A 22,201-nucleotide genomic window follows, 5' to 3' on the forward strand; every position below is an offset into this window, starting at 1 on the left:
GTGAATAAAGCCCTGGATTTAATGTGCCACCACTGCCCTTCCCTGGCTGCTTGGGGTGGATATATAGTGGAGGTATAAAAAATAGAGGTATAAAAAGCCCAACCTTGGACAGGATGATTCACTCAGGCAGGAAAAAAAACACAAAACCCAACAGCCCTGTAACTGTTTCAAGTAGAGGTTAGACTTGTGACTAATGTCACTATCTATTTATTCTTAAATTATTATTAGAAGTGTTTATGTCCTATGAAACATTCTGTACGAGCTGGACAGGAAGCTATAAAACATTTTATGAGATCCACACACGGCTGATGGTGAAACCTTAACACAACACAAAGGTTCACCTACATCCAAGAAATACCAAACCCCACTTTTTTTATTTCTCCCTCTCGGTGAGATGGACACTTGGCAAAGAGGAGTGTGCTCTGAAAACCCAGGGGGCATATTCTGCAGGGTCCTGAGTGCCTCCAGAAAAACACAGAGCTCTGTCAGCTTCTCTTAATTTCCAGACAAAGGTAAAACTCTTTTAAAGGGTTTTATTTTCTCAGAGGAAAGCCTGGGGAAGGACCAGTCGGGAAACGAGATGAAGCCCAACCAGAAATTTGTGTTGTGGCTCCATCACCTCTGACAAGTTTTAAGCTGAGTTGTTATCCCTGGACTAAAAAACTGAAAGCCAAGGTAGTATAACCACACAGCAGAGCAGACTCTGAGCTGAGAGCAAAACTCACACTCCCTTAAACGTTACACAACCTTTTTCCTGCTGAAATAGATGTTTCCCTTCTTCAGGTAACTAATGTGAAATAACCAACATAACCTGCTGCAGTCCCTGGCTAAGACTCAAAATGATTTGCAAGTTGAAATTACACAGGAATAAAGCTATTCATATGCAGCCATTTAACTGAATCTCAAACTGTTTGTTATACACATAATAAAAATGTGTAGCAGCAGCTTAAACACACATCTCTGCTTCTGCAGCATGGGAAGTGGTGCTAAAACACACTCCAAATGCAGCATAAATATTACTGGCTGGTTTTTGTTTTAAACAGAGATAAAACTCTGAAGATGAGAAAAAAAAAAAGTGATTACTTCCCAAAATAAGAATCAACTGGGTTAGTCCAAGATAGGGAGACATAACCTACATTGTTTGACTCCAAATTCAGCTCCCTGACTTGTGCAGAGAAGTGAAAGGTTATTATATGGGTTTACTGGGCAAACTCAGATTTTATAAATAATTGCCTGTCAGGCTGTTCAAGATAGACAAACATAGGGCAGACCAACAAAAACATGATCTGTCATATTTCTGAGGGAAATGTATGTTGAGTCTTCATTCTCTGGGACTTTAAGTAGACCAGTAAAAAATAAGTGCCAGTATTTTTCCTGCTTATGCATATTTTAAAATGTAAAATCTGGGAGAGATACAGTTAGGGAAGGAATTTTGATTCCAGTACCCAGTGCCTGAAATGGTTTCTTCTGTCTCTATCCCTGCAGATCAAAACCAAATACAATAAATGCTGGTGTCCTTTTAAAAAAATCTGGATGTTTACAGCAAGCATATAATTTTCTGTGATTAAGGACGCCAACAAAAATAAAGAGTGATGATAAAAAGAAAAGTTTAATCATATATTTCAAGAAGCACAGATGGAACATCAGAAAACTTCCCCCTCCCCTCGTTTAATACATGGCATTCTACACATTTCTTTCAGTCCTTTACACACAGACAATTCCCAGAAAACAGAAGTGAAAAGCAGGTAAAAGAAAAAAGCAATTTATGAACGTCAGTAACCAACGTACAAAGTTCACTTTTACAATATTTTGCTTGCAAAGAGACATTTTTCTGTTTATTTAAAAATATACATATATTTAAAGTTTCTGTGAGCAGATCCAGGAGAGCAGGACAACAGAACCACCTACAAATGGCCACGAGACCACAGAGCAGGAGTAAAAACTGAGACCTCACACGCTAAGCACAGAGGAGAGAAGGGCTGCAATGTATAAAAGTAATATTTTGCTGATCTCCTCTCGATCCCTTGAGTGTTCTGTACTAATCTGAGGTTTAAGTTGGATTCCCAGCCTGGCTGAAGCAGACCCTGGCCCACAGGTACTGCAGGGACCCCAGCAGGACGTGCCTGCAGATCCTGGTGATGGGCTGAAGTACAAGCCCTTGTCTCTGGCTCAGCATCACCGTGGTCAGCTCTATATTTGTCCAGTTTTATGGGAAGAAATGAATGTGTTTGTGAGGCCAGCAAAGGCTGGAGGAGCAGGGGACGGGAAGAAGCTTAGAGGGAGGGACTGAGATTTAAAAAACAAATCTTGAAAACAAACAACGTTACCTAAAATATGGAAAAAAAAAAGAGCTTGGTTTCTTCTTTAACCAAATCCAACAGTAATTCTGCCTTTGTCAACAACAGGGACAACATCTGCTTCCTGCAGCAAACGCTGAGCAAGTACATAACGTTAAGTCTTTGCCTAACTGAGGCAGACACAGTTATTTAAATACTTTAGGATGTGTTTTTCCAAATATGGGCCTAATCCAGAGCCAAATCACTGCAAAGGCTTTTTTTGACTTCAGGGAGTAATGGCTCGAGTCTTAGGAGATGCCAGTATGGAGAATTTGGGGCTGACCACTACTCTGTGGTTGGATCTGCAAAGTACAGTTTACCTGAACTTTTTTCTCATCATCTTTAAGTCCAAACTCGCTCTGACTGTCATCAAAATGCCCTCACTGAATTAAACTGAATTATACTGTCTGAACACTACAATTAGTTGAGAGAAACACGTGGACATTAGTGGAAAATAGAGGGAAATAATTCTTCTTTTTGTAAAAATCACAAGGAAAACTACATAACCCTTACATAACCTACATAAACCAACACAACCCAGTCTATCTCTGGCCTCTTCCTGCCCCATCCTGCTTTAGGAAAAAACATCTTTTGGAGAACACTTGAATAAAAATGACATGGCAGCCAGAAAGAGGCTGACAGCATCAAGTCCCCTGCAAACTCCAGCATTGTCTGAGCTGCATTCTTGTCCACCTACACCCTCTCCCAAACATCCTGCCATTAATTAGCTAAATGTTCCAGCTAGTAAACAAGAATAACGATTGAGGGGGCTGGAAAGAGAGACAGAGACAGCCAGCAGATAGTCACAACAAACCAGCCCACTCACTGGTACGCGGAGACACTGGAGCTTGTATTTTTTTTCCTTCCATGGAGGGGAAAAGAAAATCACCTTAATATAACACTGTCTTTCCTGTTGCTGCAGCCACATCCACATTAGCAGGCGAGGAAAGTCATCCCGTTCCTGCGGTAGGAACTCTGTTAGGGAGAGAGAAAATCTGAAATGAATTATCACATCAGCTCCAACAAGGCGAAGAGGCAGAGAGGGAGGCAAGGCTTCCTCCCTGTTTGGGAGGCTATTCTGGCTGCAATCTAATAATGTGCTTAATCTGAACATTTCTGGTGGGGAAGCTATAAGCAACCACTTTGTCTATTAAAAAATCAGTGTGGTTAACAAGTGGTTAGTGACTCTATTTCAGGAGAGCGAGAGATAGGCAGAAAATGGAGCATCCTATTTTGTTAATTGCCTGCAAAATAGATGAGGCCAAAATACACCATTCTGCTGAATCTGTTTATCCTTTATAGGCACGTGTTCTCTATTCATCATGTTCAAGAATCATTTCTAACCTATCTGAATAGTCTATAAATTATTGAATAATTACAGTTTTCCAAACTTAATTTATAGTCTGAGTCTGAAGTTATGTAAACACACACTGGTATAACTCCCACCACTCCAAACCCAAATTAATCTTAAAGACCCTCTGGTCAGTATGAAATAATTTGATATCCCATATATCGTAACTTGGGCTCAATGGTAAAGAAGCACAGGAGTTAAATAGCACTTGGGAAAATAATTTTAAAAGATCCTGTGACAATGTCTTCCTAAAATACCTTTCATGCATTTTTAACATCTCTTTCTGAATCAATATAGGAAACTATGCCTTTTTATGCCAGGCACACTGGAAACCCTATATTTTGAGGGGATATTCTCAGTTTAAAAATGCCTCTTTTTTAATATTAATGGTATCTTAAAAAAAGCAAAGAAGTTTAAATACTTTTGCTTTATTTGGTTCACCTTCAGCAGTCATCCGGTTCAAAAAATGAAAATATAGTCTTCTATTCCATGACAGTAGTGCTTTGTCAGATTTATTTTGTACCTCTTCAGTCCAAGCACTTAGAAAAGTGCCATATATAACCACCATTTCTAGGGGCTCTACCAATTTCCTAATTAATTTCAGCCAGATCAATTTCCCCTCTCTTAAACTAGAATTAGAGTAACATTAGGAGTAAAGGATAACCTCAACCAACTTTGGATATAAATAGTATTCATACTGAGCTGTAAGGAAATCGTTTCAAAACCAGCAAGGATGTATTCAGACAGACATTTTACAGACAGTGAATATGCAAAAGGAAATATGTACAAGATGTTCATTACAGCATCCTTTACATTGACACCACACTCCAGCGTAGAGATCTGGCAGCACATGGCATTAAAATCAAAGGGCAGAACATCAGCTCTGGGATATACAGCCAGGCATCAGACATGACAGTATCACCACAAACAAAACACAAAACAAACCCAAAGGCTCTATACTCAAGCAAGAAATGCCCAAAACAGACTAGCCAATAATTTTGAAAGGATCCAACGTATTCCCACAACCACAAGCAGCAAGTCCAAGGCAGTCTGGATGTGCAGCTTGCCCAAACCATTATGGCTGGTACTTGGAAGTCCATGCAAAAGTGATGTTTTTAGCTCCTGGACCCCAATATTTTTACAGAGTTTTAAAACCTAAGTGACAACCTTTAGCACATAAACAAAATATTCGGGACTATTGTGCAGTTTGCTTGAAGTTAAATGATCCTGAGTGTAAAGCTGGATCTACATGAAAGATAAAAGGTTGACTTTTGTGAAAGGAATTTCAGTTGCAAAGCAAAGTTGGGCTTGGCTGGGCTCACCTGGGGAATAATGGAGTTTAACATTTCCCAACACAGGCAAGGTTACACAGGCAGTGTATTCCTGCAAAGGTCATTCCAGAAGCCAGTTTCAGCCGAGGGAGGATAACACCTTTGGAGATCTGGACACACCCACAGGTCTATATTTAGCCATACATTATAACTAGTGTGGCTATGGTTGGGATTGAAAACTATTTCCTACTTCAGTCCCTGTTTCACATACTTTAAACTTTCTGAAACATTTGCCCTTGGGCTGAAATTTCCTCTGCTTTAATCTCTGCCTGAAGTTCACTGCCTTTGGAAAGGACCAACAAAATTCCTGAAGCCATTTTGAAGTTTAGCAATAATGAAAACAACACCATTATCTTTCCCATGCCAGAGAAAATGATTCTGATATATGCATATTTTATTAGGGAATTTAGCCATAAATTGAATTATTTTACTCAGAAACCATCCTTACCTTCAACTTCAGCTTAAAGGCAACTCTTTTGAAAATCAGAGGAGGGAGTTTGATTCATCTCATTCCATAACATGATAACACTTTGTTCTTATTTTGATACATTACTAGATAATAAAGGTTAACCTCTGAAATGCTTTTATGCAGAGAAAAACTATTTTACAGTCATCCCATCATTCTGAGTGATACCAGCTACCTTTAAGATCTATACAACTGAACTTGTGATACTGAAAGACAGATCTCTACATGCCAAGACTTGTGAAGAGAAACTGCAAGATGTTTTTTATAAAACTTGCCTGTGTATGTGCCCTTGCAATAGAGTTTAGATGTATGTGGCAGACATCTTATGGGGCTGGAGATAATGCAAAGGGTTTGGATGACACTTCTGGGTGTTTTATGCCACTTTGGCAGTATCCAATTTTTATTTATTTATTTTTAATAATAAGATTATTTGGCTCAGAGCTACAGATGATATAGTCTCTTGATGTGGGATTAAAATCACTGCACCCATTTTGGTGGATCTGTCTTGCTATAGCCCAGTGTCAAGAGGTAACATAAACTCGTGGTCCCTCCTGGAGCCCTTTTGGGAAAAGTGCTTACTGCATCCAAATTTTCTGGGTGTTCTCTTAAAATTTACTGTCTACCAGCCTGTGCTTTGATTTTTCCTGCTGTGAGCTGAGTCTCTGTCATGGCTGAAGGTCATCAGGCTCTTACTGTGCCCGCTCTGTGTGTGGGTGGTCAAAGGACCACCTTTTAGACATGAGGAATCATCGAGCTTGGGCACAAATCACACAGTTCGGCTTCCCAGAGTGGATTCCGTGCTCTGGAAAGCTGATCTAACCTTATCTGGCCAACCTAGGTCTCACAGAAACTTCTTGCTCTTTGCTATCATATGACAAGATTTTGCTCCCTCTTCTCTGATGTTGTTAAAGGTGGAATGACAGATTGCTGCGATTCAAAACCAGAAGATACGCAGGCTGGGCCAAAGTGAAAGCAGAAACAAGACCTTTATCTTATTCAGGCCACTCTTAGCACTTGCTCCCACTTGAGAGGTGTGATGATTTTGGTGCTTAGTCCTCTGCTTCCCAGTCCTACCCTGATGCAGCGCGTGGCTCCCCTGCCCATGGCAGGGGAGCTGAAACCAGATCTTTAAGATCCCTTCTAACTGCAACCATTCTATGATGCTACTCCACCTATGGACCTCGTGAAGAACCTTCTCACAGCTTCTCAGGCACCCTGTTGCTCCTTCAAGTTATCAAAGCATATTGGATTGTGATACAACACGCTCTCTGGGAATGTCCTGTTACTTAATAAATGAAGGCAGGATTTGTTTCAACAATCTGAAAGGAGGTGCAGTGAAGCAGAAAAGGATGAGCAGTGTCCACTGCTGTCAGTCACCTAAAAGCAAGATCATGGTTTGCCCTTTGTTTGATGAAAGGAGGGAAAACTAACAAATTCAACAAGCAATGTGGCACAAGAGGCCTTGGTTAAGAAACTCCTCAAGTTAAATGAAAAATCACCCATTTCTACTCTCTTTTTTTGGTCCCATTTCTTTCCTTGTAGTGGTAGCCCAAGGCGGTGTTATTGGAAGGATCACAAAGAACCAATCCAAGAAGAGGACAGCAAAAATCCTGTCCTCACAGAAGGTCCCACAAAATGAAACAGTTCACTGAAGAGTTCACAGAACAAGATATACTATGATTTATGACTAGAGGAAATGGTTTTAAACTGAGAGTAAGTTTAGACTGCATATTAGGAAGAAATTATTCACTCTGAAGGTGGTGAGGCCCTCACCCAGGTTGCCCAGAAAAACTGTGGCTGCCCCATCCCTGGAAGTGTCCAAGGACAGGTTGGATGGTGCTTGGAGCAACCTGGGATAGTGGAAGGTGTCCCTGCCCAAGGCAGGGGGTTGGGACAAGATGATCTCTAAGGTCCCTTTCAACCCAAGCCATTCTGTGATTCTACGATATACAGAAACAGGTCCCAGACAAAATTAAGATGTGTGAGTGCTCCTCAATGACATAACATATTAGATTAAACAACTAAGACTTCTGAATGGGTAGCTCAGCTAGAAATGGTTTCCAGTTAACAATTTTACACCAGTGCATAATTTCGCAGCTGGAGCACGATGGGAAAGAATAATTTTGGCAAGAGAAAGAAAACAGCTGTGATTTTTGAGTGGGCTGATGCTTAATTTTTATTCAGGATAAAATTTGGAAAGTCTGGGGTGAAACATCTCCAGCGGGCACCCGAGACACAAAAGTTTATTGGGCCAAATCCTCCACTGGTTTAAGTCTGCAGTTGTGCTTACACTGAAGCCCAACTTCATACTGCAGGTCTGTTGTATCACTTAGGGATGTTAAATCCTGAATTATAGGCCCCGCATAAGGGAGTTACAGAACAGCATTTATAAAACTTGGAGTCTCCCTTTCTTGGTGTCCTCTTGTATGTGTGTGGGCAAGTGCTTTAATTACAGTGCATAAAGTGGAATGGGAGACAGAGACACCCAAATCAAAGAGCAAGCCCTGGCTGAAGTTCATTAGCAAACATAAATGCAAATAGGCACATCTTGTTTGGGACATGCCACAGTCCTTTCTGCCTTTGGTGATTTTACTCTATGCTCTGACATTTGCATAAATGTAAATGGAACCATATGAATTGAGCAGGTTTATGATAGGGGAATCATATGCAAAACTTCTTGCCATTAAACAATTCTCTTCATGCAGCTTTACAATGTTACTGTGAAAATCGGGGCGGGTTGGATCTCAGACAGTGAGAGCCTTTATTTAAGAACAGTGGAGGGAGCCCTGCCCTTTAAATAAGAGACATTCTTGGATCAGACACTGGCTGGCAGGATGGAAAAAAGGATGTAGCATTAACTTTCATTCCATTCCAAATAACCTGGAACCCATAAACCACCAAGATTCTCTAATTTTAAATCTGCTCCTTTCCTCCCTGTGTCTTCTTTCCATTTTATTTGGGGAATGTTAACTTTGAAATTTCATTAGCCTGCCATAATATCAAACAAGTCACCTCGGACAGATTCAGAGCTCTTTGCACATAAAAACATCTACATTGAACCTCTGTGATTAAAAGGTTACTCCTCTAATTTTTCCCAGCCTGCATAGGGAAACCACATGCAAAGAAGTGTCAGTTATTTAGAGATTAAAATAATAATTAAAGAGGCAAAGTAGAAGCAACATTGTTTAAAAAAGAAAATCCATATGTTGTTTAGAATTAGTTGCTTCTGTTTAAGTTTAAATAAATTTGTGTGGATATAAACTCGCCTTATTAAAAGTACATCCATGTTACAAAAGAAATATAATGGATAATTCTCTCTCCAATTTAAAACAATAGCACTGAAGGCTCTAATTCCACAAACTCATCTTTAATCAGTAGCCAAAGCACAGCTGTCTGATATTACTCAAAGGATGGGGGAACACTTCATGGATGTAATGTCTAGAGCACGGTCAGTGATGAGTAACACATCCCAAATATGTATCCATGGACACCCAGGGGCAGTACATTACGAAATTGTATGGTGCTCTGGGTGATCCTCCCTGTTGTATCCATGAAATCCCATGGATTTCATTCATGATGAGGTCAGACCAATGTGTTGAGAGTTACAGAGTCCAGTTATCCATACGGCATCGGTCCCTCTGGAAGGACAACCACATCGATGCTTACACCAGCTCCTGAGAAACTGCAGTGAGGTGTAAGGAACACCACCAACACCATTTCTCAGGTCTGTTCCCAGATTCCTCAGCCTGAGGCACCAGGGACAGCAGCAGCTTCCATGCCATAAGTACCTGCCCTCCAGGAAGGCGGCTGAGATCACCACAGCTCTTCATGGAGGCGCCCACAAATATCACACGCTGATAAAAGCACTTCTCCAGTAAACCACCCATCAACAGCCTGGAACAAAATGCTTTCCAGCAGAGTCAGCTCTGGGCTTTGGTTTACCTTCTATCTGCCAAAGTTGTAAACTTTTTCAATAGTCACATAAAACTGGGCTGCTGTGTCCAGGAATAAGATATCCAGGATACATCATCCAAGTCTGTTAAGGAACATAGTCTAGATCTCAACTATCCAACTATTTTATTATTGTTCTCTGCCTCTGGGATAAATGACATTCCCAAGGCTGATGGAAATGTAGCATCATTGAAAAACAAGGACCAAATGTATTTCTCAGACACCTCATGCAGTACCACCAGTGGATGGAGAACAAAATGTAGGGCTTGTACTGCTGCCCTTCAGGTCTTTTGGCCATATTTGCAATGCTGCAGTTAACCAGCAAACACTGTTCTCGGGGCTGGAGTGGTGTTGTAAGAAATAAAAATGAGGCAAAAGTATCATGGCTTTTGTTGCAGCAGGAACTGGGGTGTGGGAGGGGGGCATCAATGTCTGCCAAGAGAAAAAAAGAACTAAATTGGTGGGGAGGGAGGGATCATTTTAAGTTTCTCAGAGGGTACTGTAAACAGTGGAGAAAGAAGGAAAAGATGGAACTATAAAACAATACTTGGCAGCCAGCTTTACAAAACAAACATATTTTCACAAAGTTCTTCCCATCACTGCCACCAGCTTCAACAGTCTTTATTTGTCTGAGAAAAGGCAACGCTGCTTCGCACACTGACAGAAATTCTTACTCCAACTGCACACTGTTCCCCCTTCACAGTCAGGGAGAGGAATTCCTTCCCCCAGGCTGCAAAACCTGTAGATTGCCTCCATCACCACCCTTCCATGGACAGAGTCAGCTGCTTCTCCTGCGGAGCAAGCTGAAATCCAGCAAGCTGCTTTGGCCATGGATCTAATGGCCATAATTGTCGGTCCATGACAATGTATAGGCAAAGCACACAGTGGGTCTCCATGAGGCACCAGACCTTCATGGATATGACCTGCTGGACCCCAGCAGAGTTGGGAAAACTTAATATCCCCACCACAATGGAAATGCAGTGGTTCCTGAGTGTCCATGATCTCCTCATGAGCACAGAAATTAGTTCACTTATCATTTTATCATCTCAAGTCAAACTGGTCAAAACACCTTGAGTTGCTCAGGGTCAACTTCTCTTCTGTGTCTCAACTCGCTGTACGGCAGCAGTAACATACTCAGGCAGCTTTATTATGTCTGAGAATGAAATTAAAACTAGAAGCCTTGAGACTTTAGGTATGGTTGGATACTGAAAGCTCTGGTTTATGACTCAGGGTAATGCACAGTCACAGCACTCCCATGTGAAAATACACCACTAACAATAAAAATTCCTTCCACCTGAGAGTAATTCAGCATGAAACAACCTGGATGGCTCCCTCTCTCCAAGGATGGCTTCTCTTGACATCTTTAAGATTTTCTTCTACTGCTGTAGAAGCTCAGAGTTTTTTCTGTAGGAAGTGACAGAAGAGGTTAAATTCCCCATCTGTGCCACTACTGCTCATGAGCTCAGCATAGGAGCTAAAAGGCAAACTTATTTGGAAACAATATGGTGTGGTACAGTCGTCTGAGTACAAGGGCAGGAGCCAGGGCTGGGCTCTGCTCCCAGCTCTGACACTTACTTGCTGTGTGGCCTCAGACAAACCACTTAGTGCCTCTGTGTTTCAATTTCCCCTGCCTTTGAAAAGAAATACTATCACTCACTGAAAAATGGGGTTTTTTTGGAGGATTGCTTGATTACAGAGCTAATACACAGCATTTTGAATACACTGTATAACACACCAGAATTATTATTTTCATTGCATTTTATCTTCCATTGTAATGGCTAAAATACCAGATGTTGGATGCTGAAATAGGCACCTATTGCATAGGAGAGGGTATTACTATAAAATTAACTTATTTGGACAAAACAAGACAGTTCACCTACATTCTTTCCTTAGAAATTGTAATGAAAAGCAGCATGTAATGACATTTTGCAACATACTTCTCGTCCTCCACCCTCTGAAAGCATCCTGTGAACGCTCTCTGCAGAGGACACAGCATCTCTGCTCTTGCCTTGATTGAAGGAAGCATTTCACTGGGGAAATGAGAACCCAACCAGCATCTCAGGTCTGGAAACAGAGGAATTTTCTCAAGCTTCGCTGGTGGCAGCACTGGGGTGCAGCCACTTCTGGCCTGCTCTGTACTGACTGATGTGCTCTGTCTGCAGTGGGGCCAGCGCTCCAGAGCGGTGGGAGGTAAGAGGAATTAAGGTAATGCATCAGTGGTTGCCAGTGGAGGAGATGGGAAGAGAGAAAAAAAAAAGGCAAAAAAAAAAAAGGCAAAGAAAAGGGCAAAAGAAATATACTATTTCAATCAAAGTCTGAAAGTTGTAGAAGTGGTTTTGGTCTCAATATAGAAAAAATATTTATCCAAGAAACTCCTACTCGGGTGCGAACATCCTACTTCTAGTGGGATTTTGTTTGGCAAAGTGCTGTGAAAGAGTGGAAGCTAATACAGAACATGTCTATAAACAAATATATTTATTTAGTACAGACTGACACATTCACTAGAGTATTTCAGTGATTACACGTGTAAAACTATTTCCTATAGTGGTTTCCTTTTGTGATTCTGCTAATTTATTCAATCCACCCCATTTTCATGCATTGAATGTTATGAGCCATTTCAGCCACCCAGACTGAAATGCACATTTGGAGACTACATGCCTGTTTTTTCATTTCATCATCTACACATAATTATTTGGTGATATTAGGAATCTGAGCTCAAATGGAAGCCAACCAACATTTTAATAGCTTAAAAATCATACAAAATGAAGTCTGCCCTGAGGTTAATGAATAAGAGCCAAATCTTGAGGCTCTCACTCAGTTTTTACTCACTCCTTATTCAGGCAAAAGTTGAATCAATTGTAGTTGGACTGATTAAAACCAGGAGAACATATATTTGGACCTTTCTCTCAGGTAAAACTGAATAAATTACCTGGGATTAAGCTGCAGAATGGCATCCAATCGATCTTTCACATGTATTTCTGCAGCACACTGGAGAAAAAATCCAAGTGCTGAGGCAGTTTAACCAGTTAAACCAATATTTTAGCAGCCGAATAAATTATTATACACTACGAGATTTTATGACATTTCTATTAGAAATAGCCCTGAATCAAAACATGTTTCCTGGTCTCTCCTGAACTTCTGAAAAGCAGGATCAAATCCAAACTTAAAAAATGGTCCACTAAGTATGAAAGCCAATAATACTTACCCTTCAAAACAAAGCTCCATCCCCAATTTGAACTTTAATCTAGGCGTACACTGATACAGGTATTTGATTTCTGATAATGGGAAGCATTTATAATTTAGGCAATTAAAGATTATTCTTTAATTACATGCAGAATGTCCTACTCCTTATGCAAAGAACAAATTGTGCCTGTAAAAAAGATATAAAGCAGTTGTTTCCTTTGAACAGTTAACACTTCACTAGTAATTGGTGATAATCTCAGAAGGATGCTTCTCCTTAAGTCACAATTAATTTAAATATTGGGCCAACCACTGCAAAGTAATGACAAATTTATCCCACTCAAGCAAGATCTAAGCAGGAGGATGTGGGAAAGAAAGGAGTATGAATGACACATTTCTTCAGTATATACAAAGCAAGTAAGAGAAGGAAAATATGGATAACTAGAATGAACTGGTTAACGTCTAGATGTGGCACTTGGGGACGTGGTTTAGTGGTGGGCTTGGCAGGACTCGATCTTAGAGGGCTTTCCCAACCTGAATGATTCTGTGATTTGTGAACAACACCAGATCCTGACTGGGTCTGGTGGCAGTGACCCTGCTCACTATCTCCTGACAGCCTGCAATTAGATTTCAAAGCTGAAACATGCTGAGCACACAAAGAGTTTGACTTGAGGGTGGCTTCAATTTGCAAAGGAGCAAGTGGAGACATGTGAAGAGGACAATCTCCTCCTGACTCCTACTCACGCTGCAGGGACTGGTCCTGCTGCCCCAGGACCTGGGTCTGCCCCCATCAGCTCCTGCTTGCAGGACAAACTCCCTCACGTATTTAGACAGTCTGATGAGCACTAACCATGCTAGGGGCACATTTGGCCAGCATGCAAAGACTGCTCAAAGCTTCACAGGTTCCTGCACCAGGCAGCCTGCACAGAAAAGAGCCCTTGCTGCAGTTCCAAAGACTGCTGGCAAGTTACGAGCTCCAAGGATGCACCAAGAAACTTGGGATCCCAAGGAAGGGCAGACTTACACTTTTTAAATATATTATATCCACATTCATTTGTTGGAAAAGCTGGTTCGTGAGATGAGATGGACTTCTAGTCTCCCTAATGTGAAGCTCAGGTTATGTATAATTTTTCTAAATGTCTTTCTGTTCACCTGTCCGTCACCTTGACAACATCTTGGCCAAATGGATCATCCAAGAGACACCGGATGGTTGCTGAGAATAGTAGAATTCCAAAATGTTCTTCCTAGAACTGACTAAAAAATTCATTTTCATAGTTTCTGATTGATTAGTTGGGGGAGGCGGGGGGTGAGCAAATAATATTTACTTTGCCAAGAAAATGAAATCCCATGTCAGACTCTGAACTTCCATGCTATAATCCCCCTTCACAGACCCACTTTCACGTGTCACTTGCTGTGGCACATGTTACTTAAATGAAACTTATTTTGAAATGCAAGGACAGGCCAATGCCTTCAACAACACCTCAGTGGTCTGACCCTTCACATCAAATTCTCTTCTTTACCACGACTCATCCTTTTGTTTTTGTCTGCAGTTTAGCAGCAGACACACATTTATATGCACATCTATAAAAGTGATACTTGTCTGAAAACAAACCATCCAGGCCATGAGATTCTTCTGGCTGGTTGCCACTGTTCAGTCCCTAAATGTGGGGTTAGGACTGGGGAGATGGATTACCCGCCTGTAACCCCACCGGGGGCTTTTCACGATATCGGAGCCCATCTTTTTTTAATAACATTGAGGAATATTTAAATCCTGTATGGAAGTTTTTTTCATAGGCACTTCTTTGATGTTGGAACATTTTGATTTGTGTGCATGCTGACACCAGAACATCTCGATTATTGCATGTTCGTTTATCAGAGTACGGGGTCCATCCCCTTTGGATGCATAATTATCACATCAATAGATAACATGGGCTAATTATGGTGACAGCAACACCCCCACATCTGGTGGCTGGAAATGTAAGAACAGGAAATAATTTCTGTAAAGGAAGAGTTAGTTAGGTCTCACTGAAAGTTATTGTTACTAAAACAATAGAAGAGTTTCTTTTAAAAAAGAAGAAAGGTGGTAGGGGGGTAACTGAGCCCCAAACCTAGAACACATTGCAGTTCCTGGACTGAAGGCTAATGGGACCCAGTGGATCTGGGCTTCAGCAAAGAGAGAGCATGTTGTCTCCATCACATTATTTATTGTAATGGTGCAACTCCCTTCCCCTTTGTTTCTCCTCTTCCTCCCAGCAGAATGGCTGTTGGTAAAACAGGAATGTGAAATCCAGGTTTTTGTCTCTCCAGTAGCTCTGAATTCCCTGGTCTTTGTGGACTGAAATCAGACCCTCAACGTTGCTTATGTGCATTTTGTTTGGGGTAATTGACATTAATTTTTAGGTTGCATCACTGACATCAATCGGCACTGCTCTCAGAGGACTAGAGTTAAGGGGCCACAATAAAAGGGCATGATATTGTTTCCTTTGTTTTATTTTTGGAGCACTTTGCCTACTCTATACTTTTCCAGTAGATGTTGCATTCTTTTTGGGTGAGACAGTTTAAAATATTACTGCCTGTCTCGTTTAAAAGAATACTTTGGTATTACGGTAAATGCCTGGCTCCAGAGGCTGGGGCAGTCAACCCTGGCAAAAAATTCAAGTGATACCTTTTGTCTGTGTAACACTTTGAAGAAACTATGAAATGGCAACACGTTTCGTTAGGGAGAGCTATGCTGCCTGGTACAGATGGTTTCCATATGGTGTGTGGAAGGTTGGTCCCTTCCCCCTGCACTCCTCGGTGTTCTCACATCGTAGCAGGCGTCCACAAAGACCCCAGGGCTGTAAGTGATACTGCACAGAAGCCTCCAGCAGCACGTCCTGCCCATGAAGAAGCTCATTTTCATTGTCAGGGCAGGAACACACGCCATTGCAGGCCATTTATGGGGAGGATTTGGACTCTTCAGCCTCCCCTTTTACCAGTGTACGGCATAAATACCCTGGGGCAAGAGGTCAAGAGAAGCCAGACTGGGATTCAGATGCTAAAATGATGAAAGGGAGAAAATAGATTAAATCTGTAGAGATTACTGCAGATTATCATGCTGCATCACATGGTGGCTATGGCACTTTCTCCCTCAAAACTTCATGGGTGGGAAGGAAAATTCTAACACAAGATCATGACTTTTAGGGAGGAAGAATCTGAGGCACCTCAGCAGGGTTAAGACCTATTTTTTAGACACTGGGACATAGTCATGCACCCAGGTACATTCACAGGTATGTCCTGGTAACAAACAGCCTTTGGGTGGAGAATTGACCTGTTGCCCCTTCACGTTCCCACCAATGGATAATAACAGCCACAATTAAAATTGATTTAGAAGCACAGTCGGACTTCTAGGAGAGCAGAGTTGTGTTTCCAAATGTTCAGCATCTGTCAGGGAATCTCCAGAAGATATTGGAGCTCTAAACCACCATGTTTAGAGTCCAGTTCAAATCAGTTCATCGTCCGAGGTGTACTCAGGGTATTTTCTGCTTTCATAAATCCCATTATTCTTTGGATGCCAGAGCTATTTCAACACTCAGGTCTTGAATGCAGGTGTGATTTTCTAAGAGCTTAATGTATAATTGAGGCATTTCCTCATCTCAACTATTCCTTTCTCAAAACACATGATTACCTTCTCTCAAAAGCAGCAAACTTCAAAATAAAAAAGAACTCAAACATACATGGAGTTTGTGATTAAAAAATATTAAATATAATCCTTTTTGCCTATACCCCTGTGCTTTTGATATTAGACAAGGTATGGAAAAATATCTGTGCTAGTCTATATGTAATTTATAGCTGGACTATTCTTTCTTTATGCTAGCCAATATTACTAATATACAGACATACTAGTTGGTATATTCAACCATTAGTTATTATATATTATTGTACAACAGTAATATAATATTTTAAGATTTATACAAAATTAATGATGAGATTTTGAAAGTCAGCTACTGATCTTTTTTTATTTCACTCATGGTCATTTCACCAGGAGCTACGTGGCTAAAATCTTGTGTAGACTCAGAAACAAACCTTAAATAATATCCACTTAAACTTTTTCCTTTACATTTTCATTATTACTTCTTTCTCTGCTTTCTAAAAGGTGCACCACGATTTACTCATTTCATAGAAATTACAAGACACTCCCCAACAACCTGACATATTCTCATTTTCTTCTCTCAGCTTATTTACCTGCTCACCTTTTTCTGCTCCTCATAATAGCACTTTTCCTAGTTTTTTAGCTTGCATAGTTTTCTTTAAGGAAACTGAATAATTAAAACTACATGCTTCATTTATATTTCATATCCAAGATAGGACTTAAGTTTGTGGGAAGTACGAAAGCTCACTCAAGGTTTTGAGAGCTCTGTTGTGCTCTGGGTGCCAACTGCTGGCGACACCAAATTGGTGTTTATGGTTCTCCTGCTCCAGTTCACAAAGCCTGGATTTCTCTCTTGCATGCCCAGTGCCCCTTTTGGTATTGCCAAAACTCTTCTTCTGTCCTACAACTATCATAACCAGTAAATCTAGTTTTCTACAGTTTCTACAACAACTGCAAATATAGTTATAGAGCCCAAAGGTAGGTAGGAGAGGGTAAATTAAGTTTTGAATGGAACTACATCAAGACACAGAAGCCCTTTGTTTCTTTACAGAGAGATGATGTCAGTGAGAGACAAGGACCTGCAGAAATAAGATTGGAAAGCCAAACATCAGAGACAGTGAGTGAAAATGATGACATGCAAAGATAAGAGTGTAGGCTGGGAAGCAAGGGGTGAATAAGCTGAACTGAAGGGCAAAGACAGGGATAAATAGAATGAAAAAATAAGTTACACATAATAGAGTTGGTAATAAAGAAATAGAAAAAAATGCTGTATGTTGAGAGAAGAGAATGAAAATATATCAGGTTTTATTGTGTTTTCTAAGAAATGAGTCAATGGTGGTGCACATTTTAAAAAGCTGACAATGAACTAATAATGAAAGAGCAAAGAAGAAAAGTTTAAGTAGATATTATTTAAGGTTTATTTCTGAGTCTACATAACATTTTAGCCAGTGATTATTCAGTTTGGTTAAAGAAAGCAAGGAGAGGCAAAAAAAAAGACAAGTCTCCACCTTCATGTCAAAGAGAAGCTCGTGTCACACCCATTGAAGAAATGGCTCAAAACCTCTTCACCTTTGTGGGAACACTGTCCTTGTGAAGGGCTGGGACTTCTGACCCAGAAATTGTGGCCCTGAGGTTTGCCCTGAGACTGACGAACTCATGAGCCATCATTCCCAGCAAACTTCTAGTAAGCTTTGATAAATTGGGGTCCCTTAACTGCTATGGATTTCCTTCCTTGGTCTTTACCTGGGCATGAGTCAACTGGAAATGCATGACTGAGTGTCCCAGAGCTCTTAGAAAATGGAGATATTGTGCAGCAGAGGGTGTTTTGGGGTGATATTTATTCCTCAAGGATTGCTATTGATGGGGTGAATCACTGATACTGACTCTCTGCAGGGTGATGAAATCCATTCACCCTCAAGGAAACAACATGATTTTCCTGTGTCCCATGTAGTATTTCTGACAGGTGTTACAGAGATCAAAACAGGGGACAGCAAAATAGAATAGATAAGTAAATAAACACAAGAAAACTTATGGTCCTGATCTGGAAGAGAATATGGCAAAAATAGATGATGATTCAGCTTTGGCTTTTGAAAAGACTGGCCAGGTTGCCAAGCTGGGTGGCATTTTTGTCTTGTGGGCAAATTTTATCAGGCACCAGGCGGAGCCAACCAACTCACAGCCCACTTGCCCAGTCTGAACAGGGAACAACGTTTCAGCCTTTGGCAGATTGGACTTGAACAGGCACCAGAAGTGAAAGCATCTACTGTCAATTATCCATTCCAGCCCTGAGAGTTCCAAGTTCTTGGTTACCATGTAGCCTGTTCAGAAAAGGTTTGTCAAGAAACAGCCTCTCTAAACAAATAATATCAAAATTCCTTATACTATGCCACATATTGACTTCCCATTCCAAAAAGAGCTACATAATAAGTTTCTAATAAGGACACCGGTTATTAAAGCAGTCTAGATTTTCTGGGTCAAAGAGGTGAAAGGCAAAGTCAAAATAATTGAAATTAAATATACTATAAATCATGACTGTTTACTTACAAATCTATCTATCTATCTATCTATCTATCTATAGAGATATATAGATATAGCTATATAGATAATATAGATAGACATATAGATTATATAGATATAGATTATATAGATGATATATAGATATAGATATAGATATAGACATAGATATAGATATAGATATAGATATGGATATGGATATGGATATAGGTAGATAAGGTAAGAAGAGACCTGTTGCTCCACTAACCAAAATTCAGCCAACTATTTTGAATTACCACCTTCTCCATGAAAGAAAAATTTAAGGCACCAAAGTTGGCATTTGGAAATACCCAAGCAGTTCAAACCCAAATAGAGCTTAGCAGAAACCAGATCCTTCTTTCTTTTCCCACTTCTTCCTCCAAAATGTGTAAGACAGACATGGCAAAGAATTAAACTGGTAATGCATGCTGGTCCTTTTTTATTCATTTAAATGCCAGCAGCAGATACCTCTTTTCACATATATGCTTGCTGAGGAAACCCAGGGATCTAAACTGAAAAGTGCAGAAGTTCTGAATGTATTTTGCAATGAGGAAACTTTAGAATTGCTACCTGTTATCTCCTACTTCTTAGAAACATTAAGATCTGAATTTTCTGAAAAGAGTCTCGTCTCATTTCAGTATATTTTGAGACATGCTTTTTCACAGTGCTGCAATTTCATATCAGTACACAGGAAAATACTTTTTTGCTGTTGTTTTCCTCTTCAGGAGATACTCCTTATTTATCTGCTTCTCAACTGTATTTACTTACTGTGAAGACTAGGGGAGTTTATGATTTTTTTCCAAGGAACATGCCTTGTCAAGAACACAGAAATATCTCCTATTTCCTAGTTTTCTAATTTTTTATCTGTAATGATGATTTTGCAGTGGTTGAGTGAAACTTCAATCCTAGAATCCTAGAATGGTTTGGGTTGGAAGGGATCTTCAAGATCATCACTTTCCATCCCCCTGCCATGGGCAGGGATTCCTTCCACTACACCAAGCTGTCTATTGATTTAAAGATAAAGAATGAAGGGTCAGACTGAGGACCTAGAAGGGGTGCAGAGGAACTGCAATCTGCCTTCTGATCCAGGGCGTGGACCAGCCCAGCCAAGTGAAACAGTGAGGAGAGCAGGAAGCTGCTCAGAGCAGCAGTGGATGCTCCTGTGCCACCCAGACTCGCAGCAGTCTCTGTTGGTGGGCTCCACAGCCCCCCACATCTAATCCTGCCCCACCCCACACTTCCTGGCAAGAAAAAAGAAGCAAACAGTTGGGGATGGCTGTGGTACCCCTTGCCTTCCTCCCGGGTGAATCCCGAGGAGGAAGGGATCAGGGGGAATTAGCGGTGCCTGCACAAGCTCTGTGTGTTTATGGTGGGCCATCTGGAAGCAGATAAGGGCTCTGCTAACGGAGGCGTCACTACAGAGGCTCTGCCGCCTCTATTGAAACCAGCCACGCTGTGTGCTGGCTCCTGAGCCACGTTTGCTCTCATTTCCTCCCTGCCACTTCAGCCCTAAAGCTGTCAATAACCCGTTAACCTTCCTGGCACTGGAGCTCTCAAACAAAGTCCTGTTTCAGCTCTGATTTTGAATCTCAGTTGTGATAAGCAGTACCGAAGGCTACATTTACAATACTCAGTTGGCTTCATCTAAATCTGCTATGGGTGGTGTGGAGTTGTTGTTTTTTTTTGTTGTACACATCACAAAGCAGGATACAACAATGTGATATCCTAGAATTAATTTCTTAATTTGATGACAGAATAAAAAAATGTTCTTTACTGGTAACTTTTACAGCTCAACCCTGCAGATTTCAAAGGCCAGAAGAGTCCTGTAATCAGGGGAATTGCTCACATTCAGTTCATACAGTTTAAAGTCAGAAGGGAAAATTAGATCATCTAGTCTGACCTCCTGTATACCACAGACCACAGGATTTCAGCCAGTTGCCCTTATTTTGGGCCAGTAACCAGTTTAACAAAAGCATATTTTCCAGAAATGCATCTGACCTCCGCTTGGAGTCATCAAGAACTAGACAATGCAGAACTTCACTTGGTACTTTGTTCCACTCTTAATTGCCTTGTGCCTGATTTCTAAGTTGAATTTCTCTGGTATTACTTTACTACATAAATACAAGTTACAAGAACAGCAATTACAACTGTCTCCACAATAATGGTGCCATTAATGTGAAAACAACATACCCAAGTAGGATGTTAAGAAGCTTCTTGGCCACATGCACAGAAATATTGAAGTACCAGCTGATCCAGCTAAGCTCATTATTGCATTTACTGAGATGTCTGAGTCAGGTACAAAAAGATACTTCTATGGAAGCATTTTAGTTTGGATCAAGGGTGGGGTTTGAAACAAATCTCCCATTCATCCCCAATTACTGCACATCATTTTACACCATGGCATGATTTCAGAGCACACTAACTGGGATCTTTTTGGATAACACCAAACAAAAGATGCAGTCCAGCCATGAACAGGCATTTGATCACCAGGGCCAGACTTGGCCTAGTGCTGGAGAGAGAGTAAACCCCTCTGAAACACTCCTCGTGTGCATGTCTGGTCAGCACCAAATCTGGTCTTCTACAAACCTGCTCCTATTTGTACTGCTTGCAAAAGCATTGAATCATTGAATGGTTTGGACTAGAAGGGACCTTAAAGATCATCTGTTTCCTACCCCTCTACCATGGGCAGGGACACCTTCTTCTAGACCAGGTTACTGAGTCACAGCCTAATTCCTCAAATTCCTAAAGCAGTCCCAGCCTAGTTCCTCCCCAGCTTTAAGGCACCTTGTGCCAGCAGCAGTAGAGAACAGAAGATCAAGATTTAGCAAGTAATTTCAGAAGAACAGTCATAGGAGGAATTAATGTAGTTGAACAATAGCTGAGGATGATTCCATAATCTGAAGAACAAGGGCAGTGATCAGAAGGTACTACAGTCAAGAGAGTTCCTTTTTTTCACTGGTGTCATTATATCTGAGAAATAATTAGTATCGTAGACTAATTCACCTGGCTCATCTCGAAAAGATCAATTCAGAAACAAAGGGGTTCTAGATAAGGGGAGACAGTGGCACAGAAATAGGGCAACAAATCTGACTTAATAAATAAATAACAGAATTCACAATTCAGAAATGGCTGTTGCACAACATTTTGGAGGCAATTTGGATAGTTGATGCAACCCTTTGTTTCCAGGCAATGACCTTCAATAGACAGTGAAGGGGAAGAAGAATAGGAGTGTATCTTCAGAACCTGCACCCATTTACCCAGCCCAGAGATACAGGCCAATGAAGCATTTTATGCTAAAGGAGACTTAAAATGACACATGTAATTCCACACAAGGCCACTTAAGGAAGTTGGGGTTTTGTGGCTGCCAGACCAGCAGTGCCATTCTCAGCAATAAGTGGGGTAGTAACTACCAAGAAATGAGCA

General features: G+C 40.8%; 1 protein-coding gene across 3 annotated transcripts in view; it reads right to left on the minus strand.

Annotated features, from left to right (window-relative positions):
- Nucleotides 1-1,590: 1,590 nt before the first annotated feature.
- Nucleotides 1,591-22,201, minus strand: part of SUPT3H (SPT3 homolog, SAGA and STAGA complex component) — a 279,283-nt gene continuing 258,672 nt past the window's right edge. For all 3 annotated transcript variants that reach the window (XM_071548208.1, XM_071548209.1, XM_071548210.1), the window contains one exon: nt 1,591-3,311. In XM_071548208.1, the coding sequence (XP_071404309.1) occupies nt 3,270-3,311 (42 nt within the window). In that variant the 3' untranslated portion in view covers nt 1,591-3,269. The remainder of the gene's footprint in view (nt 3,312-22,201) is intronic.

This window comes from Pithys albifrons, chromosome 2, assembly GCF_047495875.1.
Source record: "Pithys albifrons albifrons isolate INPA30051 chromosome 2, PitAlb_v1, whole genome shotgun sequence".
Lineage (NCBI taxonomy): Eukaryota > Metazoa > Chordata > Aves > Passeriformes > Thamnophilidae > Pithys > Pithys albifrons.